Source organism: Lampetra fluviatilis, chromosome 4 (assembly GCF_964198595.1).
Source record: "Lampetra fluviatilis chromosome 4, kcLamFluv1.1, whole genome shotgun sequence".
NCBI lineage: Eukaryota > Metazoa > Chordata > Hyperoartia > Petromyzontiformes > Petromyzontidae > Lampetra > Lampetra fluviatilis.
The window spans coordinates 30916222-30940864 of NC_136278.1; the positions used below are offsets into that span (position 1 = coordinate 30916222).

At 51.5% G+C, this 24643-nt stretch overlaps 1 protein-coding gene across 1 annotated transcript; it reads right to left on the minus strand.

Annotated features, from left to right (window-relative positions):
- On the minus strand, positions 1 to 23442 carry LOC144931354 (neuropeptides B/W receptor type 1-like). Its single transcript, XM_078855158.1, has 2 exons — positions 22396 to 23442; positions 1 to 2916 (listed from the first exon to the last, which is right to left on the minus strand). The coding sequence occupies exons 1-2, from the start codon at positions 22797 to 22799 to the stop codon at positions 2055 to 2057; spliced, it is 1266 nt and encodes a 421-aa protein (XP_078711284.1). The 5' UTR covers positions 22800 to 23442; the 3' UTR covers positions 1 to 2054.
- Between the last annotated feature and the right edge of the window lie 1201 nt (positions 23443 to 24643).

Consider the following 24643-nt stretch of genomic DNA (forward strand, 5'->3'; position numbering starts at 1 on the left):
TGTGGGGTGTAGGGTGTGGGGTGTAGGGTGTGGGGTGTAGGGTGTAGGGTGGGGGTGTGGGTGTGGGGTGGGTGTTGGGTGTGGGGTGTAGGGTGTGGGGTGGGGGTGTGGGTGTGGGGTGTAGGGTGTTGGGTGTAGGGTGTAGGGTGTGGGGTGTAGGGTGTTGGGTGTGGGGTGTAGGGTGTAGGGTGTGGGGTGGGGGTGGGGGTGTGGGGTGATACGTGGAGGAACAATGTGGTCACCGCGCTGCGCTACGAACCTGGCTACCCGGGTTCGATTCCCGCTCACGGTCAACACCAGTGACGATTATCTGAACCGTTCATGGCATTGTAAAGTTCGTGGGCTGCCGGACCGAGAAGAGTGCGAATCTAATAGGAGGTGACCGCGTGGTAGGAACAACACTCTGTCATGTTGCTGCTAACAAATTTGTCTCGGAAAAGTAGCAACCGGCCTATTTAATCTTCTTGGTTCTTTCGGTAAAGTCACGTAGAAGGGAAATAATAAAATAATACAAATAAAACATAATAAAATAATTCTGAGTGACGCTGTCTTTCCGACAGACCTGTCTCCCCGACAGACATGTTCTTCGCCTGAATCCCTGCAGTCACGAATGGCCTATTTAACTTGTTTTTTTTTAACCCCCCCGCCCCCCGCAGAAACGCAGCACATCACGTCGCCCGGATCCTGGTATACCCTGCGTGCACGCGGAGCGCCTGCACGGCCATGCCTCTGGCTGTCTTTAATGAGGACGCCGCCGTTGCGGCATTGGGAAAAAATCTCATCACAAAGTGAGCAAAGGCAGGACACGAAGCGTGGAGACCACTTCGCGTGGGAGGGTGCACTGGAGATAATTACACCCACGACCTCAACGTGAAACTCCACACGTGTAGACGAGGCCGCACGATCTGACAGACCTCGGAGGCGAGCCGTGGACTGTGCGAGGAAGCCAAGGACAAGGTGGCGTGGCATCAACGGCGTTGGCCACAGAGAACCTTTAATTTTGACCGCGACTGCCTCCCCAGTCGCCCCATGAAGCTGCCTTGAAATTGGAGTGGGCGGGTGTGTCGCGGGGCGATGGGGGGCTAGAGGGGGTGGGGGGATTGTTCATTGGGGGCACAAATTCTCCCGGATTGTGCGCGATATATAATCGCTGCTGCTGTGCCGTGGGAGGGGGGCGGGGGGAGTGGGATTGGAGGGGGGGGGGGCACGGCTTAGCCGGCTTTGGCTTGATGTGTCGCGCTGTGACAGGTGACACTGAGCCTCCCAGGGTCTGGATTTCCCAGCGAGATGCCGACTCCAACTTCGGCTTCATCGGTCAGAGCCGTGGTCAAGGCCAGGCTTGCGCGCAGGCACCGAGAGCTCACGCCACGACTCGCGCAAAAACGACTCTTCCGCTCCCTGTCAGTGCCTCTGCTCTGTGATCTCATCACGGAGTGCCCTCCGGACCTGGTCACCCCCAGAGATTAACGCGCGGGGAGGAAAAAATAAATAAACTGTCAATGTTTTGGGAAATTGGTCTTCATCAGTACTCATCAAGAGCCGTTAGCGAAATTGTTGGCGAATGGCTATCCCTGATTTTGTGCTGCGATGGTCAAGTGCCTGTTTGGCTCATTTACGTGACGCAAATATTGGGATGCTTTGTATCGCAAGAAAAATAAGTGTATAAAAATACAAAGCTTTTTTAACATCGTCCCTTTTGCCTTACAACAGTGGAATGTTAATGTCGGTCTCTGTTTGAGATAAACGCTGTTGCTGTTTTTCACAGCAATTACAAAGTGCGCTTCGCTCAGATAAACCGGGTGCACCCTGCGATCAATGCTCACCCACAGAGCTGCTCGCTTCTCCACCTCATCTTTATCTCCCTCCTCCTCCCCCTCCTCCTCCTCCGATGGGCCCACCTTCATCCTCCACATCTTCATTCTCCACTGCGCTTACGCCACGACCTCAAGGCGTCCTGACCGGCTCCGGCTTCGGCTTTTCCGGCGCGACTCGCTCGTCTGCCTCCATCGTTCCGTCTCCCCGAGACACGCGGCCTCGCCACCTCGACCGCCTCGTCAGCGGCGGTTGCCGCAGGCTGCGGTCTCGTCCCCGCCGCGCGCCGGGTTCTCCTCGCCCGGCTCCGCGGCGAGGCGCTTGCGGGACGCGGCCCCCCGCCAGCGGCACGCGGCCAACGCGCGCCCAATCTCCTGGCGGAATCGCCGGTCGTAGCAGGCGTAGAGCAGCGGGTTGATGCAGCCGTTGGCCGCGGCCGCGAGGAGGGCGACGCAGCGCCACGACGACGACGGCCCGGAGCCGCCGCCGCCGCCGCCGCCGAAGGACCCCGGCCCCTCGAGGAACGGCGCCTCGGGGATGCCGCCCGGAGCGCCGGCGCCGCGCCGCGACGTCTCCGCGAGCCCCGCGAGGAGCATCCCGAAGGTGGGCGCCCAGCAGGCGAGGTAGACCCCCAGCACGGAGAGCACGAAGCGCGTGGCGCGGCACCAGACGCGCGGGCGGCGTCGGCGCCGTCGCTGGGCCCCGCCGCGGTGGGCGAGCGCGCACGGCCGCAGCGAGGCGCACGTGCGCAGCGCCGACGCCGCGTAGCAGCCGAGCAGCGTCGCCAGCGGGATGGCGCAGCCCACGCCCAGCGTGGCCCAGCGCCACACCTCGGCCCACCACCACGCCGGCTTGGGGAAGTCGAGGGCGCACACGGCCGGCCCGAGGCCGCCAGCCGTGGGCCCCGGCCGGAGGGCCGGCGCGGCGGCGGCGGCGTGCGGGAGGCCGGCCTCCATCGCCGCCTCTCCCGCCGCCTCTCCCGCCGCCGCCGCCGCCGGCCACGGGGAGGAGCGGCCCGCGGGGCTGACGCCGGCTCGGCCCCCCGACTGCGGTCGCGCCGTTGCCATGAGCAGGACGGGCGTAGTGAGGATGAACGCGAGAATCCTGCGGGGGGCGGGGGGGCGGGGGGGCGGGGGGGCGAGAGGACGCGTTCGGCACCGTCGTCATCGTGGCAACGGTGAATACGCTGGCAAAACCGAAGTTGGCGAATGCAATGGAGAAACGATCTCAACCATCCTGGCCCCAGGTCTGCCTCGCGGGGCTCTGAGCAAACGGGGAGTGGCATTGGATGGGATGGAAGGAGCTCGAGACATGGGGACTTGAGAGAGAGAGAGTTGCGAGGGCGTCTTTTTTTTTGTCTTCATAAGCTGAACCAATCAATCCTGAGACTTCTGAGAATCACCATCAAGCCCAGCACCAGCGATAAATCATCGTTGTGATAAAAAGCTCGAGTAGATACACAACACCGTGTAACAAAAAAAATTGTTCCTGGGATGTAAGTGTTATTTTCGAATTGCTTATGCCTAAAAAGTACAGAAAATGGCTCTTATTAGTCCCCACAAACTTTGCTTTTGTGACCAGGCCACAAAAGCCAAGTTAATAATCCACTCCATGAATAACACTGTGTAACAAAAAAATATATATTTTGTTCCTGGGTAGTAAGTGTTATTTCATAATTGCTGATGCCTCAAAAGTACAGAAAATGAATATTAAACTTTGCTTTTGTGACCAGCACAGTGAGATTTTAAAATGTGCCTATTTTTAATGTGAAAACGTCGTGTGCATTTGTGTAATTAGTTCACTTAAAGTCCTGGTCACAAAAAGCAAAGTTTGTGGGGGAATAATCGCCATTTTCTGTACTTTTGAAAAGTCCCCCCCCCCCCTCACCACCGTGTGGATATTTGTCTCACGGCGACACGAGCTCACAGCAGTTTCTCTCGTCGACTGTGCCTGTTCCGTCGTCCCCTGTTGGGTTAAGCCACGAAGACGACGACTTGGCCAGATTCTTGTCGCGAGACGCTTGGTCGTCCATCCGAAACAGTTTAGATGTTCAAACACCGAATAGACATAACAGAGGGAGTTCTAGATTTGAAGCTTTCGTGACTGCAAGGATTCATACTCTTAAGTTTTTTTCGGTAAAGTCACGTAGGTAAAAAATTAAATTAATAGAAACAAAATAAAATAATAAAATTAAATAAATTGTATTAATAGAAATAAAATAAATTAATAAAACAAAATAAATATTTTGTTTTGTTTCTATTAATTTTATAAAATTAATAGAAACAAAATAAAAAAGAAATTATTGTATTTTTTACCTACGTGACTTTACCGAAAAAACCTACGAGTATAATAAAATAATAAAATAAAATAAAAATTGTTATTAATTTTATTTTTTACCTACGTGACTTTACCGAAAAAAAAAATGAGATGTGATAGAGCAAATCTGAGATCAAATTTGGAATCAGCATCCTGAAATTAGTCTAAAACAGCTGCAAAAGTCCAGGCCAGAAAAAAAAAATTTGTTGACCAATGTTATGCAAGGTTTTTGGGTTAAATCGCGCAAGTATTGGGTTCAGTGACGACGTCACCCTGCTGCTGCTCTATTTAAGACCGGGAGCAGGTGGAGGGCTTCACTATTCTGGCAAATCGCCCGATGATGCTGGATGCAATTACCAGCGAAACGTCGTACTACTCAGATTGTAAACGTTGTGGACTTACTCTCCAACACACACCGGTGTGCTGAAGTAGTAACTAATTGGCGTTTTGTCTACGTGACAAATCCCTTACTAATTGGCTGTGTCGGGTGGTGGAGGGTTACGACACATTTAAACTTACGCGATCTAACCCAAGAACACACACACCGGTGTGCTGAAGTAGTAACTAATTGGCGTTTTGTTTCCGTGACAAATCCCTTACTAATTGGCTGTGTCGGGTGGTGGAGGGTTACGACACATTTAAACTTACGCGATCTAACCCAAGAACCCTTATTATGACCCTGGTGGAGTTTTGGAGTCTGTATGCTCTCCCCGTGGCGGTCTGGATTTTTCTCCGGGTCCTCCGGTGTTTCCCTCCACATTTACAAACATGCGCTTAAGGGTATTTGGCTGCATTTCGATTTAAAGTTTTCGTGACTGCAGGGATTTATCTTCTTGGTTCTTTCGGTAAAGTCACGTAGAAAGAAAATAATACAATGATAAAAATAAAACATAATAAAATAATTCTCACGACGTTTCGGCCACAACGCAAGCAGCCGTCTTCGGGTGGTGAACAGGTCTGTCGAGAAGGCAGAGATGGCACGCCCCAGGCTTGGAGCGACTATTTATGCTGGGGTGGAGGGGCGAAGAGCGTCTTGACAAAATAATTTGCATATATATTATTTCCACGTGATAAGCCACTTCGTTGAGCTAGCATTTGTGATAGCCAAGTCGCTTCTGAAAAAAGAGTTATGAAGCTCCAGTGGGCCTTACCTGATAAAAAAAATACAAATTTAAACCCGTTAGACTTGTGAAGACGATTTAAACACGGCCGGCTGAAATCTGTATGTTTAACTCGGGATTTGGGCAGTAGCAGCTCAGCACCTGCTGAGTCACCTTCTGATATCATCATCGCTTAATTGAGAGCAGGTGAACAAGTTAAGATTGATTCTAGATTTGAAGCTTTCGTGACTGCAAGGATTCATATTCTTAGGTTTTTTCGGTAAAGTCACGTAGGTAAAAAAGTAAAATTAATAAAAGTAAAATAAAAATAAAATAAAAATCACGACGTTTCGGAGGCAACACAAGCTTCCGTCTTCAGGTGGAACCGTCACAGCACGACTGCTGTATCAAGTATTTTTTTATTAATTTTAATTTTTTACCTACGTGACTTTACCGAAAAAAACTAAGAATATAAGTTAAGATTGGTTAAACACGACCCCACCACCACTATCACCACCTCCCCCAAGCTATGCTTCCACCAGCCACGCGGCGCAATGATCGGGCCTCTCTCGCCTTGTGTTTGTACGCAGTTTCGTCAATCGTTTAGAGATTGTGCACGCCTCGGAAATGTTTTAAGCCCACGCAATTGGCGCTCTGGGTAAACGGGGCATTCATCACGTATGCGGCACGCTGCTCGTGCCAATCGGCATATGGACGACACGGCACTCGTTAACCAGACACGGTCGTGACTAATGATTGCCCGCGCGAAATTATTTTATTTTATCTCAATTCAGCGAAACGAGCATTGTCTGCCAGGTGGATTTGCAATGCGATGTGCCAGCAACATGTAATTATTGTAATTTTTGCTATAAGCGATTGTATTTCGCTGTAAGTACGTCTGATTAATAGCGACTATTCACTCTTTATATGCCCTTTTAAAAACTGGTAAACAGAAAAAAACTGTGCAAAGTGCCGTGCCCAACATTAATGATCCACTCTGTCTCATTGTCCTCTCTATTGTATGTACTATACAGAAGGGCCTTCGCCTGAAACGTCACCTGTGACATATCTTTTATGTTTTCATTTTAGGGCGACAGTGTTGTTATTGACGAATGTGTTGCGTTTTTTATTACTAACATTCATTCATGCTGCTTGCGCACCACTGTCCAAGCAGAAAGTGCATCACCACATAACAGCTCTTCTCGTGGGTTCCCGTGCCAAGACGTGTTGTTAATCAATTGAGGTTTTGTCAATTCATAGGGAGCCAAAGGGTCATCGAGACGAGTCTTTCTGCGTTGTGCCCTTTCGCAAAATGTATTTCAATTCTGGGAGAAATTATTTGGTGGCACTGGCAGTGGTGCACAAGTCACAAATAACAAAATAACAAAACTCAACACACTCGTCAAGAAGAATACCGTGGCCTCACTGACTCATCTCCGCTCCCTGTGGAGCATAAGGCCGCAACAAGCCCACGCCATGCCGGACGGTCATTGGCCGCATTAATTTAAAACAAATATAATCGTGTGCTATGAATGAGGGCCATTGCCTGAAACGTTGCCAATTTTTTTTTCTTTTCTTTTATTTAAAGCCACATTGTTATTGACGAGTGTGCCGAGTTATTTTTGATTTTTATTTTAACTCGTCGAATCGGCGTTCGTTCCAGAACGATCGCCACGTGGTGGAGGTGAGGGAACGCGCTCGAGGTGACCCCTCTTTCAGCTGCACGGCTCGTCAAGCCGACGTCGTTTTACTCCTAAAGTGCGGGGATTTTGCCGAAGAAGTGATGAATGGAATGTACTATACTAACCTATTTTAATTGTGATAATAGGTTTTTCCACTTTTTTGGCAACAGAACAGCTGTGTTAAGATGTTAAAACACCAAACTGAAACCTTTTACAAGGAATCGTGTCTGCATTAACCACAATCCTTGTGGTCAGAATGCCACAAAACACACTCTGATAATATATGCATTGTCCTTGAAACTGATTGGTCCACACCAGAGACAGCTTTCTTTTGAGCCTCGTTTCAAACGGTGTTAGACCAGAAGACGCCAAAAGGCGTTTACATTCTGATCACAAGCATTGTGGTTCATGCAGACATGATTCCTTGTAGAAGGTTTCAGTTTGGTGTTTAAACATCTTAACACCTGTTTTGTTGCCAGAAAAAAAGGGGAAAACCCTATTATCATATTTTGGTACTGACAAAGGAGGTTCCATGATATATTTTAATTGTATTTTACCAGGGCAAGGTCCAGCTGAGTTATAGAGCTCTTCTTCAGAAGCGACCTGGTTATCACAAATGATAACCCTTATCACGTGGAAATGCACAGCAGCCAAATACTCTGAACGCGTGTCGATTCTAAATGTGGAGGGGAAAACCCGGAGGACCCGGAGAAAAATCGACGCGATCACGGGGAGAACCTGCAAACTCCAAATATACAACAGGCGTCGGGATCGAACCCATGACCTCCTGTATACCAGGCGAGGTAGTTGACATCTCGCCACCGTGGCGCCCTGCTATCGTGGGGAGGGGGTTTGTGATGTCATTGGTGACCTTCAGCAGCAGAGCCGTCCCTCGGGGACACGGCGAATCGGATTCGACGTGACGATGTCTGATGTAATACTTGAAGGCATCAGGGGGGCCCACACCGTGTGAGTCGCCCCCCCCCCCTCCATTCCCCTATGGACGGCCCTGATAACCACCCTACGCTTCCAAACCCGTTGTCAGACGAGTGTAATACGGTCCCCCAAGGAATGTATAAAAATATTCTTTGCTCTTTAAACAATTAAAATTTTCTGGGATTTTTTTGTTCCCTCTTCCGTATATTTGTGCTCTTTATTTTTGTGACAACTTAATCTCTTTTTTTTGCGCATAAGTGTGTGTAATTCTTGTTACGAACAAGCGAAATCCAAGCTTAACTTTGGAACAGATGATCACGTCGTTATTTCAGCATCGCTTTTACCCTCTCGTACAGCCTGCTTGCGTCCTGGTTGTGTCCCAAGACAGAGCAGCTTATAGCCTTCGTGCAAACCCCTTAAACCCTAGGACATTCACATTCTGTCTGGGTACGAAGAATCAAGGAGGGTACTGATGTTCGCTGGTGGGGGACGACTCGTTCTCTGACGAACACAGTTGCTCAGCACGAGGCCCAAAAGCGTCAAGCGTCCAGCAACAACCAGCACGATAATAGCTGCACTCGATGAGAATGTAATGTGCGTCTTGAATTGAGCGATGTTGTTATTGTTTTATTTAAAGCTTTCGTGACTGCAGGGATTCGTGTTCTTGGTTATTTCGGTAAAGTCACGTAGAAGGGAAATGATAAAATAAATAAAAATATGAAACAATAAAATGCTCACGACGTTTCGACTGCAACACAAGCAATCGTCATCAGGTGTGAAATCCACAGCTGTGGATTTCACAAACAGCTCTGTTCTTCACCTGAGGACGGCTGCTTGTGTTGTGGCCGAAAAGTCGTGAGAATTTTATTGTTTTATATTTATTATTATTTTATTATTTACCTTCTACGTGACTTTACCGAAAGAACCAAGAAGATGAGGTTGTTATTGTTATTAATGTTATAAGACCAGGGGGGGTGGGGGTGGAGAGGCGATGGTTGGGAATTCCAAAGCGGAGCATTGCTAGGGTAGAAGCAGTAAGAGAAGTGAACGTGTGTTCCCTGAGGGTTCAATGGGGGAACAATTACATTGTTACAGGGACGAGATGTTAACGACCTCGCCTGGTATACAGGTCGTGAGGTCGATCCCCACCATGATGCCTGTATATGTGGAGTTTGCGTGTCTCGCTCCCCGTGGTCGCGTGGATTTTTCTCCGGGTCCGCCGGTTTTTCCCTCCACATTTAGAATCAACATCACGTGTTAAAAGTATTTGGCTGCTATAAATGTCCACGTGATGAGCCACTTCGCTGGGCTTTACATTTGTGATTGCCAGGTCGCTTCTGAAAAAATAGCTATAGAGCTCAGTGGGCCTTACTTGGTAAAACATTTGATTTATTAAAAGGTCACTTAAAAAATAATGGGAAACCAATGTTTGTTGAAAGAAATGTTTTGCTGATGCTGTGTTAGCATTGGCGCACGAGCAAAAATAATAAACAACTCGGCAGATTCGTAAAAAATAACCACTGTGGCCTTAAAATGAAAAGGCTATAATCGGTGATGTTTTGGGCAATTGCCTTCTTCAGGGCACATGGAGCCGATGCCTGAAATGTCACCTATTATAATACTTTTTCTTTTAAGGCCACACACAGCGGTGTTGTTATCGACGAACACGGCAAGTCATCAATATATTTTGTACACTGGCTTAATTACCGGTGCCTGGAGCCCACGTTTGAACCAGAGGTCTCGGCGGTGCCAGCTCGGTGCAAGACTTTTTGTGTTTATTATTTAAAGGGACACCCAGGAGTGAAACACGTGGAAGGAAAGCACAGTAGGTGCTCGTGGAAGCACGGACGCACACGCTTGTGCAAGCGAGTGGTTGTTGGTAGCAAAATACAAGTCAAAGTCACGTCCTGTTCAATAAAGAGCATGGGAGTCACCCGTCTCCAATTTCACAGCACCGGACCAGTTATGGAAATTCCACATTGCTATGGCGGGGGCATGGTAATGTAAGGGATATCCACCGTTAGCAGTGGCCAGGAGTGGGACGCCCACAAACTGACAATGCTTCATCTTTCATAGGAACGTGATGACAGCTTAGGACGCACACTTAGACGCGACTGCGACATGGGCTATAATAGTTCCTAAATGTCAAGTTGGTCATCATCATCATCATATTCTTTGGGTATTTCGGTAAAGCCACGTAGATAGAAAAATAATAAAAAAGAAAAATCCTACCTCAGCAGCTCTCCCTCTATATTTTTTCACCTGATGACGATTGCTTGTGTCGCGATCGAAACGTCGTGATTTTTTAAATATGTGTTTTCTATCTGCGCGGCTTTACCGAAATACCCAAAGAATACGAATTCCTGCAGTCACGAAAGCTTTAAGTAAACACCATCATCATCATCATCATCATTATAAGCCATGGCCAATCCACTGCTGGATGGAGGTCTACCCAAGCCGATGCCAACTGTCACACTGCTGCACCTTAAGCACCTGGACACGAGCCGCTCCGTCTCTCTACGGACGCGTTCCTTCCCTTCACTGCCATTCCCCGTCATCATCATGTTCTCCCCGTGGTCGCGTGGATTTTTCTCCGGGTCCTCTGGGTTTTTCGCTCCACATTAAGAATCAGCATCACGCGTTTAGAGTATTTGGCTGCTATAAATTCCCACACATGATAAGCCACTTCTTTTCTAGCCAGGTCGCTTCTGAAAAAAAGTGATATATATTGATGTAGTTTATACCTCGTTTTTTCACATCGGTTTATTGTTTGGTAGTAGGGTAGAAGCAGTTCTTTAGCGTCAATATGCTAAATCCCTCTGTTGATGTGTAAACTCCTTTGTCAAGGCGCTCTTCTCCTCCCACCCAGCTTAAAATACGCTGCCAAGCTTAACAGTGTTCATTAGGACGCCGTCGTTCCGACAGCTCTGTTCTTCACCTGAGGACGGCTGCTTGTGTTGTGGCCGAAACGTCGTGAGAATCTTATTATGTTTTATTTTTATTATTTTATTCTTTCCCTTCTACGTGACTTTACCGAAAGATCCAAGACTATAAAAAGTTATATAGCTCAGTGGGCCTTACCTGGTGAAATAATAAAACAATTGTATCCATCATCATCGACCAACGGCCCTCCTTAGGGGCGTGATCTGCCCACTTACTTTTCTTAAGAGTCGTGCCATGTCTTTAACCTGCGCGTTTGTTCTCTGATCAGGCATCTTGGCATGATTATTTTTGTCCACGTTTGCTGATCCTTCTGCCATTGCAGGAACGTGTCATATTTTTTGCCTCGTTTAAGGTTGAAAAGTAAATGTATTTGGCTTCGAGTGGCTGGCGGAGGTCACGTGAACTCATTACATACAACATATATATAAATAAAAAACATTGATTCTCTCACGCACAGTTCGATGGTGTACTGTGAGTTAAAATAATTGTCATTGATTGAATGATCGATGTTTCAGTTACACCCCTAGCGTCTTCATGAACCTGGATTGTTCGTCCAAGTCTGTTGCAAATGCGATGGTCCACGCAGAGACAGCTGGGCGGACTGTACCACAGGTACAAATCTCGATGTTTACAGCGTCTTCTGAAATTGTCGACCGCATCGCGTGACGATGTACAACAAAAACAACGGCGACATCATATTGCGATCCACGATGACGTTTTCGTGATCTCATCTTTTGTGCCAGATCGGCACCGGCGATGCCGCTGAAGCACGCGGGTTCATCACGTGACAACGTTTTTGTGACGGCAACAATATTGGGGAGACTTTCATCCAGCGGTGGATAGATCACGGCTGAGGATGATGATGATGAGACCAATTGTGTGGAGCCGTCTCTGGGGGTGGTCAAAACGTTTCGGGAAAATTATAGGAGACGAGAGCGCTGGCGCGATTACCCCTCGCATCTGCAGTATCCAAATAATCGCAGCCGTCGAGATGATCACATTACAGGACTCACAATGAGACTCGCGTGTATTTGGTGGCACCTCTGTGCGCGCAGCCAACACGTGCGGCGTGTTGCGAGCAGAGGAGCCGAGGCTACATCTGTTGGTTGTTTCAATTATCAATTAACAACCGGGATTAGAAATATCCACCCCACACCCCTCCGCGCGCGTTATGAATCAGGGCGTTCATCAAGGCACAGGGTGTAATTTAAAAAGGAATTAATTTCTACCATTTTGAATTCTTGCAAGCGGAACTGCGCCGCACGAATTGCTCCGCTTGAGCGCGAGGCCATTCCGTGGCGAGCGGCCTCGAAAGTGTGCAGCAGATGGTCAAACAAAGCAAAGGCGGAGAAGAAGCAGCGGGTCAAGAGCATGGCGAGTGACAGATTATCCTCCGAGCACAAGTAGCTGCATATGCTACGAGGCCAGCACTTTGAAGGGCCCCGCGCTAAATGTTTTATTTTACTTTCATTAATTTTAATGTTTTACCTACGTGACTTTACCGAAAAAAACTAAGAATATGCTTTCAAGCTATCGATTCCGGTTCAGCGATTCTGCACTTGCTCTGTTACTATAGTACTATACCGCCTTCAACTTTTTATGAACGACTGCGTGTTTAAGGTTAGCTATTTGTCGTACTATCTGGCTGTATAGCAAATGGCAAAAATAAATTACTTTACTATGCAAGGTATAAATGTATGTTTTTAATATGACCGTTTTTATTTAATTTTATTTAGGGCCCCTTTATAACATATGCTACAGGCCCCGCACTATAGCTTAGTCCGGCGCTGAGCATGGCCCGCGGAAGCGGATATCACGGAGCCGCCGCCGATAAGAGGGCAACGTTGCCCCGCCTTGCGATGAATTTCGCACCACAGTGAGACCGATATATTCATTCCCAGTTAAAACCGAATACAAGTGTGGCCACATGAAGTGCAGAACCACACTTAATGTCGTGAGGGTTGTTGTTGTGCAGTCATTGTGCGACCGAGCTGAAAACCATGAACTCGCGTTGCTTGAGAGAGATGTCGACTGAGTCAGAGGCCGCTGCCTGGATTCCAACCCAGGGGGTATCTCAGTGCTGTGTGAACCGAGCCCGCTGGCCTCAGATCCAGCTGACTACCTTCGTTACTTCAATCTTAACGAGATTCGGTGGCCCTGACGGTGCTCAAATAAACCCACGGCTTTCTCGCCGGGTTCCTCGTTCAGCATTTGACGCAAGCTGCAAGGACCTCGATGAGCTAAGTAGCTCCGCTTCACGCGAAATTAGGCCAAGCCGGCGGGTGGCCAATGGCGCAAACTTGAAATCTGAAACGCATCCCTGCCAGATCTGTCTATTTGAATATATCTTTATAAAGATTACTTTTTAACGCAACATTGTGCGATCAGCGCGCACGCGAATGAGACCACGGGTTTCAGGACAAAGCCCATGAATCCCCGAACACAACTGAGGCTCCCTTATCCGCGCCAGGCTTTTGCGGCTTTTATTTGATGAGGGAATTGCACCGATCCCCCATGCTTCCCCCCCTCCCTTACCGTGACAATCACTCTTCTCACCGCCCCTCTCGCTCGCTCTCTCTCTCTTCCCCGACCCGCAGCAGCGTCGGGAACGAAGCGCCCCTGAAATTTTTCCCCGGCGTCATTTCTCCCTCCGCTTTGCACGCCGCGTCTCCCGTAATGAGCCCAATCGGGGGGGGTGGGGTTGGGGAGGGGGGTTGGGGGGGGGCGTGGCCCCCGCAATGCGCGGCGCCGCGCTCGCGACAGCAGTTAGCGCGCCGCACTGTGAACCTGACGACCCGAGTTCGATTCCCGCTCGCGGCCAGCACCCAGTGACGATACATCTGAATCGGTCATGGACTTCCCCTAGGTCGACTCGGCCTCAAATAAGTACCGTGCTGTGGTGTATAAAACATCACCACTGGGGAGACAAAGGCGGCCGGGCGTGGTGCTGGTCACCCACCCCCTCGTGTGCCGTACCGGCCTTAATAGGTGCTTGCTAACAGCACTTTCACCAATAGTCTATTCGGGCTATGTGGTGGATCTTAGCACGGTTCGCTATGTACGGTGCAAAAGAAATTCAATATTCACGCACGTGAAACGTCTACGCGCTCAGCAGACGAGACGGCGCCAATGAATATGCATGCGACCGCATCTCATCAATCAGCAACCGCCAAAGCCCGCTCGTGCACGTAACATGCAGAGCCATGTCTTCGCATGCGCCGTCTGACTGCTAAGACATCTAATGCAGAATAATGATATAATGATGGCAGGGGTGGGCGAGCGAGTCAATCTATCCGCGTCTGCCGACCAGCGCACAGAGCCGCCTCCTCCTCCTCCTCTTCACCGAGCGAGCCGACACGACCCCGGTGTGCTCGCGACCCACGAATGCTCCGCATAATTGGCCGCAAAACGTCCCCTAACCCGCGTGCGATGAACAAAACGTGCGCGCCGCTCGCAAATCGTGACACCGCGTGGAACACGGGGAGGCGTTGCGAACGCGCGCTCGTCTCGCGCATGCCCCGCGCGTGATTAACCACCCCCCCCCCCCCCCCCCTTGGGTCTGTTGCGAGTCAAGCAGGAGAAGCCAAGGTCAAGATCGCGACGTGGTCAAGGTTAATTGAGGCAGCCGGTGCTGCCACTGCATCTCGCCATCGCTTCGTTCAGTTGGACAAAACCCCCTGTTGCGGTCGCAACCTCCGATGCCCGCACCTCCGATGAGCGCGGGTGGCTACGTACGGTGTGAAAGAAGTTCATCACATATCTCTGTCATGACTCCGACGACAAGAATATAAGAAGAGCCACTTTTATTAGTACACCATAAAACACATTCCTGCGGAGGGAGCTGGTAGGAACGTTGGGTTGCTCGGTCAATGGACAGGGTCAACGGCGGCGTGAGTAGGTTAAACGTTGAGTTTTATAAGGGCACCACGGGGTGACCAGCCCCTCCCCACCCAGCCCCACCCTCCCCACCCAGCCCCTCCCCACACAGCCCCTCCCTGCACGACGGACGGACACAATAATCCCCTGTGGGCTGGTGTAACCAGGAGGTTCCTACCAGTATAACCCTACTATGCTTACACAACAAGCTACCCCAGGCTGGTATCTTCCTCCGAACCTCTCCACTCCTCGTGCTCTCCCCTTCTATCTCCCTCAGCCCCCTTTCTCGAACATTCTCGTCCTTGTTTTTACCTTGAGCCGATCCCCGTCCTCATCCCTTTAACGGATCCTTTCTGTTGGGCTACGTGAACCCTGGGCCACGCGAACCCTGGGCCACGCGAACCCTGGGCTACGTGAACCCTGGGCTACGTGAACCCTGGGCCACGCGAACCCTGGGCCACATGAACCCTGGGCCACATGAACCCTGGGCCACATGAACCCTGGGCCACGCGAACCCTGGGCCACATGAACCCTGGGCCACGCGAGACCTGGGCCACATGAACCCTGGGCCACGCGAACCATGGGCCACATGAACCCTGGGCCACGCGAACCCTGGGCCACATGAACCCTGGGCCACATGAACCCTGGGCCACATGAACCCTGGGCCACGCGAACCCTGGGCCACATGAACCCTGGGCCACATGAACCCTGGGCCACGTGAACCCTGGGCCACGTGAACCCTGGGCTACGTGAACCCTGGGTCACGTGAACCCTGGGCCGACCGGCAGTGACGACGCCGCGAAGGCGGCGGTGGACGGAGGCCGCACCTGGGCCGGGTGGCGAACCTAGAGAGGTGCAGTTTCGCTGGCGCGTGTCTTGGCCCGTTCATGCGACAGGCGACTCGGCAGCCGCACGGCGCCTCTCGAGAGCGAGCGAGGCAGCCGGCGTGAGTCGGTGGTCTGCGTGTGAACACCGCGAAAGAGCATCTCTGTGTGTCGTTGAATATTGTCAATGTCCGCGCTGCTGCTGCTGCCGCTAATCTCGGCGCGGATTCTATCGTCTGCGGGGTTGTTTTTTTCGCGGACGTTGCTCATCGCGCGTGGAATTCATAACGCGGCGTTTTGACATCACGGGCGGTACATATTGAGACCACGCGCTTCCAGGAAGACTGAACATTCCGCACACAGACGTGTCTCTTTCGCGAGGCCAATTGCTCAGGTAGCATCCTCGCTGAGCCATTTAAAAGCGATTCAACTCTCAAGGCGCCTGCAGGTCACCGCGCGGGCGATAAGCAATAGCATCCCAGGTCAAATGAGGAGCTCAAATGCCCTCGCGTTTAAGACCCCATGTGTTCAGTGCTGCCGATTTTAGCAGCCAGCTTTGAGAGTCCGGGTTTCAATATCTGGGCAGTGCACGGAAACGAAAAGACACTTTGCACCCACGCTTTAGGCTGTCGCTCACTCACCCCTCTTGGAATTGCCCTGCCAGCGAGAGCCCAGCTGTGCACGAGGAGACGGATACGCGGTCATCTCGGTCGCCTGGCACAGGTGGCGAATGACGGTTGTTGTTGTTGTCATCTCTAAATGTCCACTACATGCTTGCACTTGCAATTCAGTCAGCTCCAGTGGAGAAGCCGGTGCAATGCTAGATGTTAACTACCTCGACAGGAAATCGTGGGTTCGATCCCGACCCTGACGCCTGCTGCTGTATATTTGGAGTTTGCGTGTCTCTATCCCCGTGGTCGCGTGGATTTTCTCCGGGCACCTCCGGGTTTTTCCCCTCCACATTTAGAAACAACATCATCACGCGTTAAGAGTATTTGGCAGCTATACATTTCCACACAGTCAGCCACTTCGTTGAGCTATCATTCTGGATAGCCAGGTCGCTTCTGAAGAAGAGCTACTACGTAGCTCAGTCGGCCTTAAATGGTCAAATATAAAAAATAGTTTAGTTTTTTTTAAATAGCAGTTTGATGGCGGTGTTCAGAACTTGATTTTAATTGATTATGTTTGGGGGGAGAAGGGGTTGGGGGGATATTTTCCAGAGCTCAGCCCTGGACAGCTCTGGTTGAAATTAATCCCTCGTGGTTTATGTTGAATTTATTTCGCACCGTACGTAGCCAACCGTACTAGGCAGAGGTGCGGGGGTTATCGGAGATGGTCATAACAATAATTTAACTTTATAATAATGATGATGAATGAGTGTTGATACAGATAATGATAATTTTGATTATGATGATTTGATGATAATTGTGATTATAATTAATTGACGACGTATGCCACTATTGATTCACGACGATGATGACGACGATGATTAGTATGATTGATGATGACGATTATGACAATAATTCCGATGTTGACGATTCATGACGATTGACCATCGACGATGACGACAACGTTAGCGAACTCGCAACTCAAACATCGAACTGCTTGTGGCCTGGGAAGCCTCATCACGAAAAGCTGTCAGTCGAAGCAGACGCCCGAGATATTTGGGCCCTGTCAAACTGTCAGCACCAGTGACATCGCGTGGTCGGAATGAGCCCCTGGTGCAAGGAATTGCATCTGTTTGTTTGTTTATATCTGACTCGTTTCAGCATGTCACCTGGATAATCCGTCAAGATGGAATGGAGGTTTCCATCACTTAATGCGGTGGTCGTCCCAAAAAAGGCACAGCCGAGCGAAATCGCACAAACTATACACAGCACACACAGTACACACACAGTACGCACACAGCACACAGTACACACACACTATAGACACAGTACATACACAGTACACACACAGTACACACACAGTACACACACAGTACACACACACATTGTACACACACACAGTACACACACAGTACACACACACAGTACACACACACAGTACACACACAGTACACACACACAGTACACACACAGTACACACACACAGTACACACACAGTACACACACACATTGTTGTCCAACGTTCGACCGCATAGCCCAGAGCTCAGCAACCAAAATAAGAAGAGCAATTATTTGATTCGGTTAATTCTAAAAAAAACGTCAAGAGCCGCACCGCACTCTGTGTTCAATACGAGACGGTCACGAACGCAGCAGTCGTCAAAGAGCCGCCACGCGAGGCTTCGGATCCGCCGACCCCCCCCCCCCCCCATGGCATAGCCGCGGTGAGCTTAACCCGCACGTTATAGCGAGAAATCGCACAAACCGAAGCCGCAAAGAACAGGGTGAAACCTGCGTCTCTTGAGCGAGGGGTGGCCAGGGTATCAATTACATCGGGCCGTGGCTGTACCGGTATCCAACCTCCACGTCGTAACTCGGCGCTTGGGGCCCCTCTGGTTTCGACGAGCTACTGGTGCAGCTGCACCGCCTGCACACCCGATATCCCACGCCACTCTCCGAAGCCCGCCCTCCATCGGCCGACGCTTCCCGAGTGAAAGCACGTTTCGTGGTTGGGGTGTTTTTTTTTATTCGGGGGCATAAACTCTCCGTCTGCCGATCCCAACCCACATTTGGGCTCCTGCATCAGCAGCAGCTCTGACTCCCACTCGCGGGTGTAAATCAATCGATGTATCTACCTCGAAACGATGTTTAGAGTTCGCCAATCACGAATCGCTAACACTCGCGTACGAGCGGTGTGGTGTTTTTTATGTTGATTTCGAGTCGCGTTGGGGCGCGCCTATTGGAGTTACGCCACTGCCGCAGCCACTAGTGGCCGCTACACACTCGCAATTAGTTTATGTCGGTCGACCCCTCTCCCCCCATGTCCAGGTATCGCTGAAGGAGGAACCCATTTCGACACCCAGGTGTCTCATCAGCAGAGCCAATCATTGCTGGTGAACCCAAGCATTCACTCCCAGAGGGGGCGCGATGGATTACGTACAGAACACATTCCTGCGGAGGGAGCTGGTAGGAACGTTGGGTTGCTCGGTCAATGGCCAGGGTCAACGGCGGCGTGGTGTATTCCGCAAATATGCCCGACTGTGAGGGCGAGCACAAGCCGGCGTGAGTAGGCTAAACGTTGAGTTTTATAAGGGCACCACTGGGTGACCAGCCCCTCCCCACCCAGCCCCACCCCTCCCACCCCCTACCCAGCCCCACCCTCCCCACCCAGCCCCTACCCACCCTCCCCACCCAGCCCCTCCCCACCCTCCCTTCCCCACCCAGCCCCACCCCACCCTCCCCTCCCCACTCAGCCCCTCCCTCCCCACCCAGCCCCAGCCTGCACGACGGACGGACGGACGGACACAATAATCCCATGTGGGCTGGTGGAACCAGTGGGTTCCTACCAGTAATACTTGTTCTTGCACGGCAAGGCAAAAGTGAGTGAATTTAAAGGGAACGTCGTCGGCTGATCGGTTTTGCTTTTAACCGAGTGGGCGGCGAGGTCGTAAGGGGTCACGGAGCGCAGGGAGCCCGCTCCGTGCTGACTCACGACCCGGGACACGAATCTCTGCATCACCGTCATGTTTACAACACGTCCCCGTCTGCCTCTAAATCACTTGTTGTTGTTGTTGTTGTTGGCGTGAGTGCTGCCGATGCTGCGATGTATTTATTCTAATGCACTTCGTGACAGTCACGCCACCCGTGAACGAAAAAAACCCATCAGAAAGTCAAAGCCCGGCAATTTAAATCAATTGTTGGGCAGTGCTCACGTCCATTGCTGGTCTCTGAGCTGAATGCGGCAACTCCACATGCGCATGCTGCAGCGAGCGCAGCATTCTGTGTGGCACGTGGTCGTGACGGGCACCGCAAGATCTGACCGTGTCCGCCTGCATCGGCGACCTACCAGTTGCTGAAGGGGCACATTGCAAATGTAACACCCGTGACACACAAAGTGCTCGGCGCAAAATGAACCACGATACCTCGCTGGTCTCGTCAAGGAGCACGAATCGTCATCACGCGAACTCCGCTCATCCCAGAGCAGCGACAGCGGAGTTCGGCTCGGCCATCGAACAAAAGCGGCGGTCACCGCATCGCGCGGAGATTTGAGACGCGCTTCTGCGGCCGTCTGGAACGCTCTCCCCTCCGATATTAGGAAGCCACTGGAGCTAAGCACTTTTAAATCATCTATATTGACAAACTAATTTATGTATAACTGCCTCGTGTGTTTAGTTTGTTGTCCTTTCCTTAGCGCGGTTGGCTGCGTGCGGTGCGAAAGAAGTTCGACTTACGTACGGGCTGCTAATAGCACAATCACATTCTAATTGTCTGCCTCCTTACCAATGAGTGTCGTTTTGACGCGAAGTTTCCTTGTTCACTGATGGAACTTTATCCCAGCATTCGACGCCCTTACAGCCCTTTGTCAATCCGCTGCTGGATGAAGACCTACCCCACTCTACTTCGCTCGCGACGGAAATCTGCCCTGCCTCTCGCGAACATCCAACATCGCGTTTGAGCACGGCAAATCACTTAATCCAAGCACTATCCAGGCTCACCGCCTGCTTAGCTTGCCCGTTCTGACGAGATCATTACAACCGATTAGGTCTATGGGCAATTGTGGCCGTATCGAGCGATATTAAACATCTGTGGCGCAGCCTTTGTCAACGTGAATTCATCTCGACAGCGACCCAAGCGTTGCGTGCGTTTTGTTTGGACGTGTGCATAGTTGATGGTCCGATGCGAGAGCACAAACGGAATGAACGATGATGAAAGCCTCTGCAGGGTAAACGATATATGCAGAAGTCTGATCCGTCCGACATATGTCCATATGCATATGTCAATATGCATATGGATAACACGGGATTATGTTTATGCGTGTGTATAACACGCGTTTATACGCATGTACCACGTACTGTCTATACAAAGCATAAGCATATTTAAACACAAAGATCCCCCGTATAGCCTTAACAGACTGCCGGAGCAAGTGCTATTAGCGGGCACCTATGAAGGCCGGCACGGCACACGAGGGGGTGGTTAGCCAGCACCACACCCGGCCGCCTTTGTCTCCATAGTGGCGATGTTTACACAGAGCACCAGGTATTCATTTGAGGCTGAGACGACCTAGGGGAGGCCCACAACCGGTTCAGATAATTATCATCACTGGTGTTGGCCGCGAGCGGGAATCTAACTCGTGTCGTCCTCGGGTTCGTAGCGCAGCGTAGCGCTAACCGCTGCGCCACCGCTCCCCATGTGCACAAAGAAAAAGATCCCCCAGTATAGCCTGAACAGACTGTTGGGGTAAGTGCTGTTAGCGAGCACCTATACACACCGTGCCGGTGCATAAACTCACACACTCACCACACACACTACACACACTTCACACACCACACTCACACACACACCACACACACTCCACACACACACCACACACACACCACACACACACCACACACACTCACACACACTCACCACACACACTCACCACACACACACCACACTCACACACTCACCACACACACACTCACCACACACACCACACTCACACACTCACCACACACACACACTCACCACACACACACTCACCACACACACTTACCACACACACACTAACCACACACACACTCACCACACACACACCACACACACACCACACTCACACACTCATCACACACACCACACTCATACACTCACCACATTCATACACTCACCACACACACTCACCACACACACCACACTCACACACTAACCACACACACACTCACCACACACACACCACACACACCACACTCACACACTCACCACACACACACACCACACACACACCATACACACACCACACTCACCACACACACACTCACCACACACACACCACACACACTCACACACCACAAACACACACCAAACACACTCATCACACACCCAACACGCACACACCACACACACCCCATACACACACGACACACACACACCACACACACTCACACACACCACACACACTCACATAACACACTCACCACACACACACTCACCACACACACACCACACACACAAAACACACCACACATGTACACCACACACACACTCACCATACACACTTACCACACACTGACACACACTCACCACACACACCACACACACACCACACACACACTGACACACACACCACACACACACTCACCACACATACTCACCACACACACACCACACACACACACTCACCACACACACCACACAGAAACCACACACACACACCACACACACTCACCACACACACCACACACACACACCACTCACACACTCACACACTGACACACACAACACACACCCCATTCACACCACTCACACACACCACACACCACACACTCCACACACCCCACACATCACTCACTCTCATCACACCCCCCACACACACACACACCACACACAACACACCACACACACTCACCACACACACCACACACACACTCACACACTGACACACACACCACACACCCCATTCACACCACACACACACCACACACACACCAGAGACACCCCACACACTCACACACACAACACACACCCCATTCACACCACTCACACGCATCTCACCACACACACACACCACACACACACACTACACACACACACACCACACACACCACTCACACTCACCACACCCCACACACTCACACACACCACACACACCACTCACACTCACCACACCCCACACACCCCACACACACCCTCACCACACCCCACACACACACCACACACTCACCACACACACACACCACACACACACTCCCCACACAACACTCCCCACACCACACTCACCCCCCACACACACCACTCACACACCACACACACACACCACACTCACCACACGAAGACGCTCAGCGCCCACGCCAACGCGCCGCTGCGCACGGCTCGCGAGCAGGCGCGGTGGTGCGCCACCATGTAGCGGTCGAGGCTCATGATGACCAGCACGTAAACGCGCGCGAGCATGTTCAGGTAGCGCACGGACACGTGCAGCTTGCACAACACGCTGCCGAACGGCCACTGGCCCGCGGCCATGCTCACGGCCCTGGGCAGGTCGGCGAGCGCGACGAGGGCGTCCATGAGGGCCACGTTGAACACGAGCACGGCGGTGACGGTCTTGCGCTCCGTGCCGCACAGCGTGGCGGCCACCACGGCCGTGTTGCCCGCCACGCCGAGTGCGCACAGAAGGGCGAACAGACCGGCGCCCGCGGCAGACGACGCGTCCGTGTTCTCGAACACCAGCATTGTCGTTCTCGGCGTCTCCTCCTCCTCCGCGTTCTTCCTCGTTTGCTGCTGCTGCTGCTGCCGCTTCTGCTGCTCTGTCCCGATAGTACTGCTGACACTGCTCCTTCCCGCGATGCCTGCTGCTGCTTTTGCTCCTCCCGCTATTCCTACTGCTTCTGCTACTCGATCCCGCTATTGCTGCTGCTGCTGCTATTCTGTTGCTACTGCTGCTCTATCCCGCTAGTACTGCTGCTACTGCTCCTTCCCGCTATTGCTGCTGCTGCTCCTTCACGCTATTCCTGCTGCTGCTATTCCTCCCGATATTCCTACTGCTTCTGCTACTCGATCCCGCTATTGCTGCTGTTGCTGCTGCTCCCGCTATTGCTCCAAGCGACACGAGCGACGCGCTAGGCGGGCGCGCACGTTACCCCCGCGCGCGTCCCAGCGGCGAGGATGAGTCCGACGCGAACGGGAACATCGCCCGCTGTGACTGCTGCTGCCACCACCGCCGCTGAATGAAACGAGGCGACGTTGCGAGGCTTCACGCTCCGATGACGACGAAGGCGGCGATGATGAAGGACGTCAGCCAGGCGCGGAGAGGCAGAGACGCGCTCGCGTCTGGGATGTGCACTGAGGTGGGGGAGCAGTTGAGATTTTGCTTTTGAGTCACTCGGCCAAGTCGCAGTGGAGGATGGGGAGGGGGGGGCGGTGGGAGTGGTGGGGGGGGGTGATATACGGGCGTGGGAGAGAGCAGAGGGGGTGGTGCAGAACGAACAATAATTGGGGATCTCAAGTCTGTGTTCGAGACCACCCAATGGACAATGATAACGGCCTTGATCAATCCACCGCTGGATGATGAAGGGAACCCCCCCCACCGGGATGTAACAACCCACTTAGCGCGTGGCAATACGAAAGCTTATTCCATTGCTCCATCTCCTCGTTGTGGCCCCGAGCTGCCGGGCTGTGCGCGTTCCGCCTAATTCGTGAACGCGTTGATCGGAGCAAACCCCGACCACCCCCCCTCCTCCCTCGCGAGCCATTGCGACTCGTAGATACATTTATCGTATTGCAGGGACCGCGATTCGATTGAAGGATCGGTTTTGTTTTGAATCCCTTACCGACTCGTTCGCACAGTGTTTGTGTTCTCTACGTGTGAGCCTAGAAGCGACGTCAGATAAATGTAAATTGCGTCTGGTTGGAATACGCGTACATCGCAAAAACATTGACTGGGATGCGTGCATTGTCATCCTTTAGATTCGATATCAATCGATGTATGTATCGTTACACATGGAAAAAGTGGTGAGATGCTGTCTCTCTCGCCTGGTAAGCAGCAGGTCGTGGGTTCGATACTGACCCTGGTGATGCCTGTTGCATATTTGGTGTTTTCGTGTTTTCTCTCTCTCCCCGTGTCGGTCACGCGGATTTTTCTCCGGGCTGCTCCGGTTTTGCCCGCTTCCACGCTTATAACCAACATCCGTTTAGATTGTTTGACTGCGACTAGAAATTCCCACGTATGATGATATCAGAAGCCACTTCCATGAGCTGTCATCGTGTGTGGCCAGGTCGCCTCCGAAAAATAGCTGAGAGCTCAAACGCAGCTGCAACGCCTTCAAATCATCCGAGAATTAAAGCCGCTGCACTAGTTTTCGACCTGCAGAAATCATCCCACATCACGCAAATTCAAAAAGAACTTACACCGGTTACCAATCAAATACAGGATTTACTTCTAAATCATCCTCCTATTAACATACAAAGCAATACACAACTAGGCTCCACCTGACATCAAAACACCTCGTAGAGATCAAAGCAAAACAACAGATCACTTTGCTCCTCAAGCCACACCACTCATCCAACCAGCAGCAACC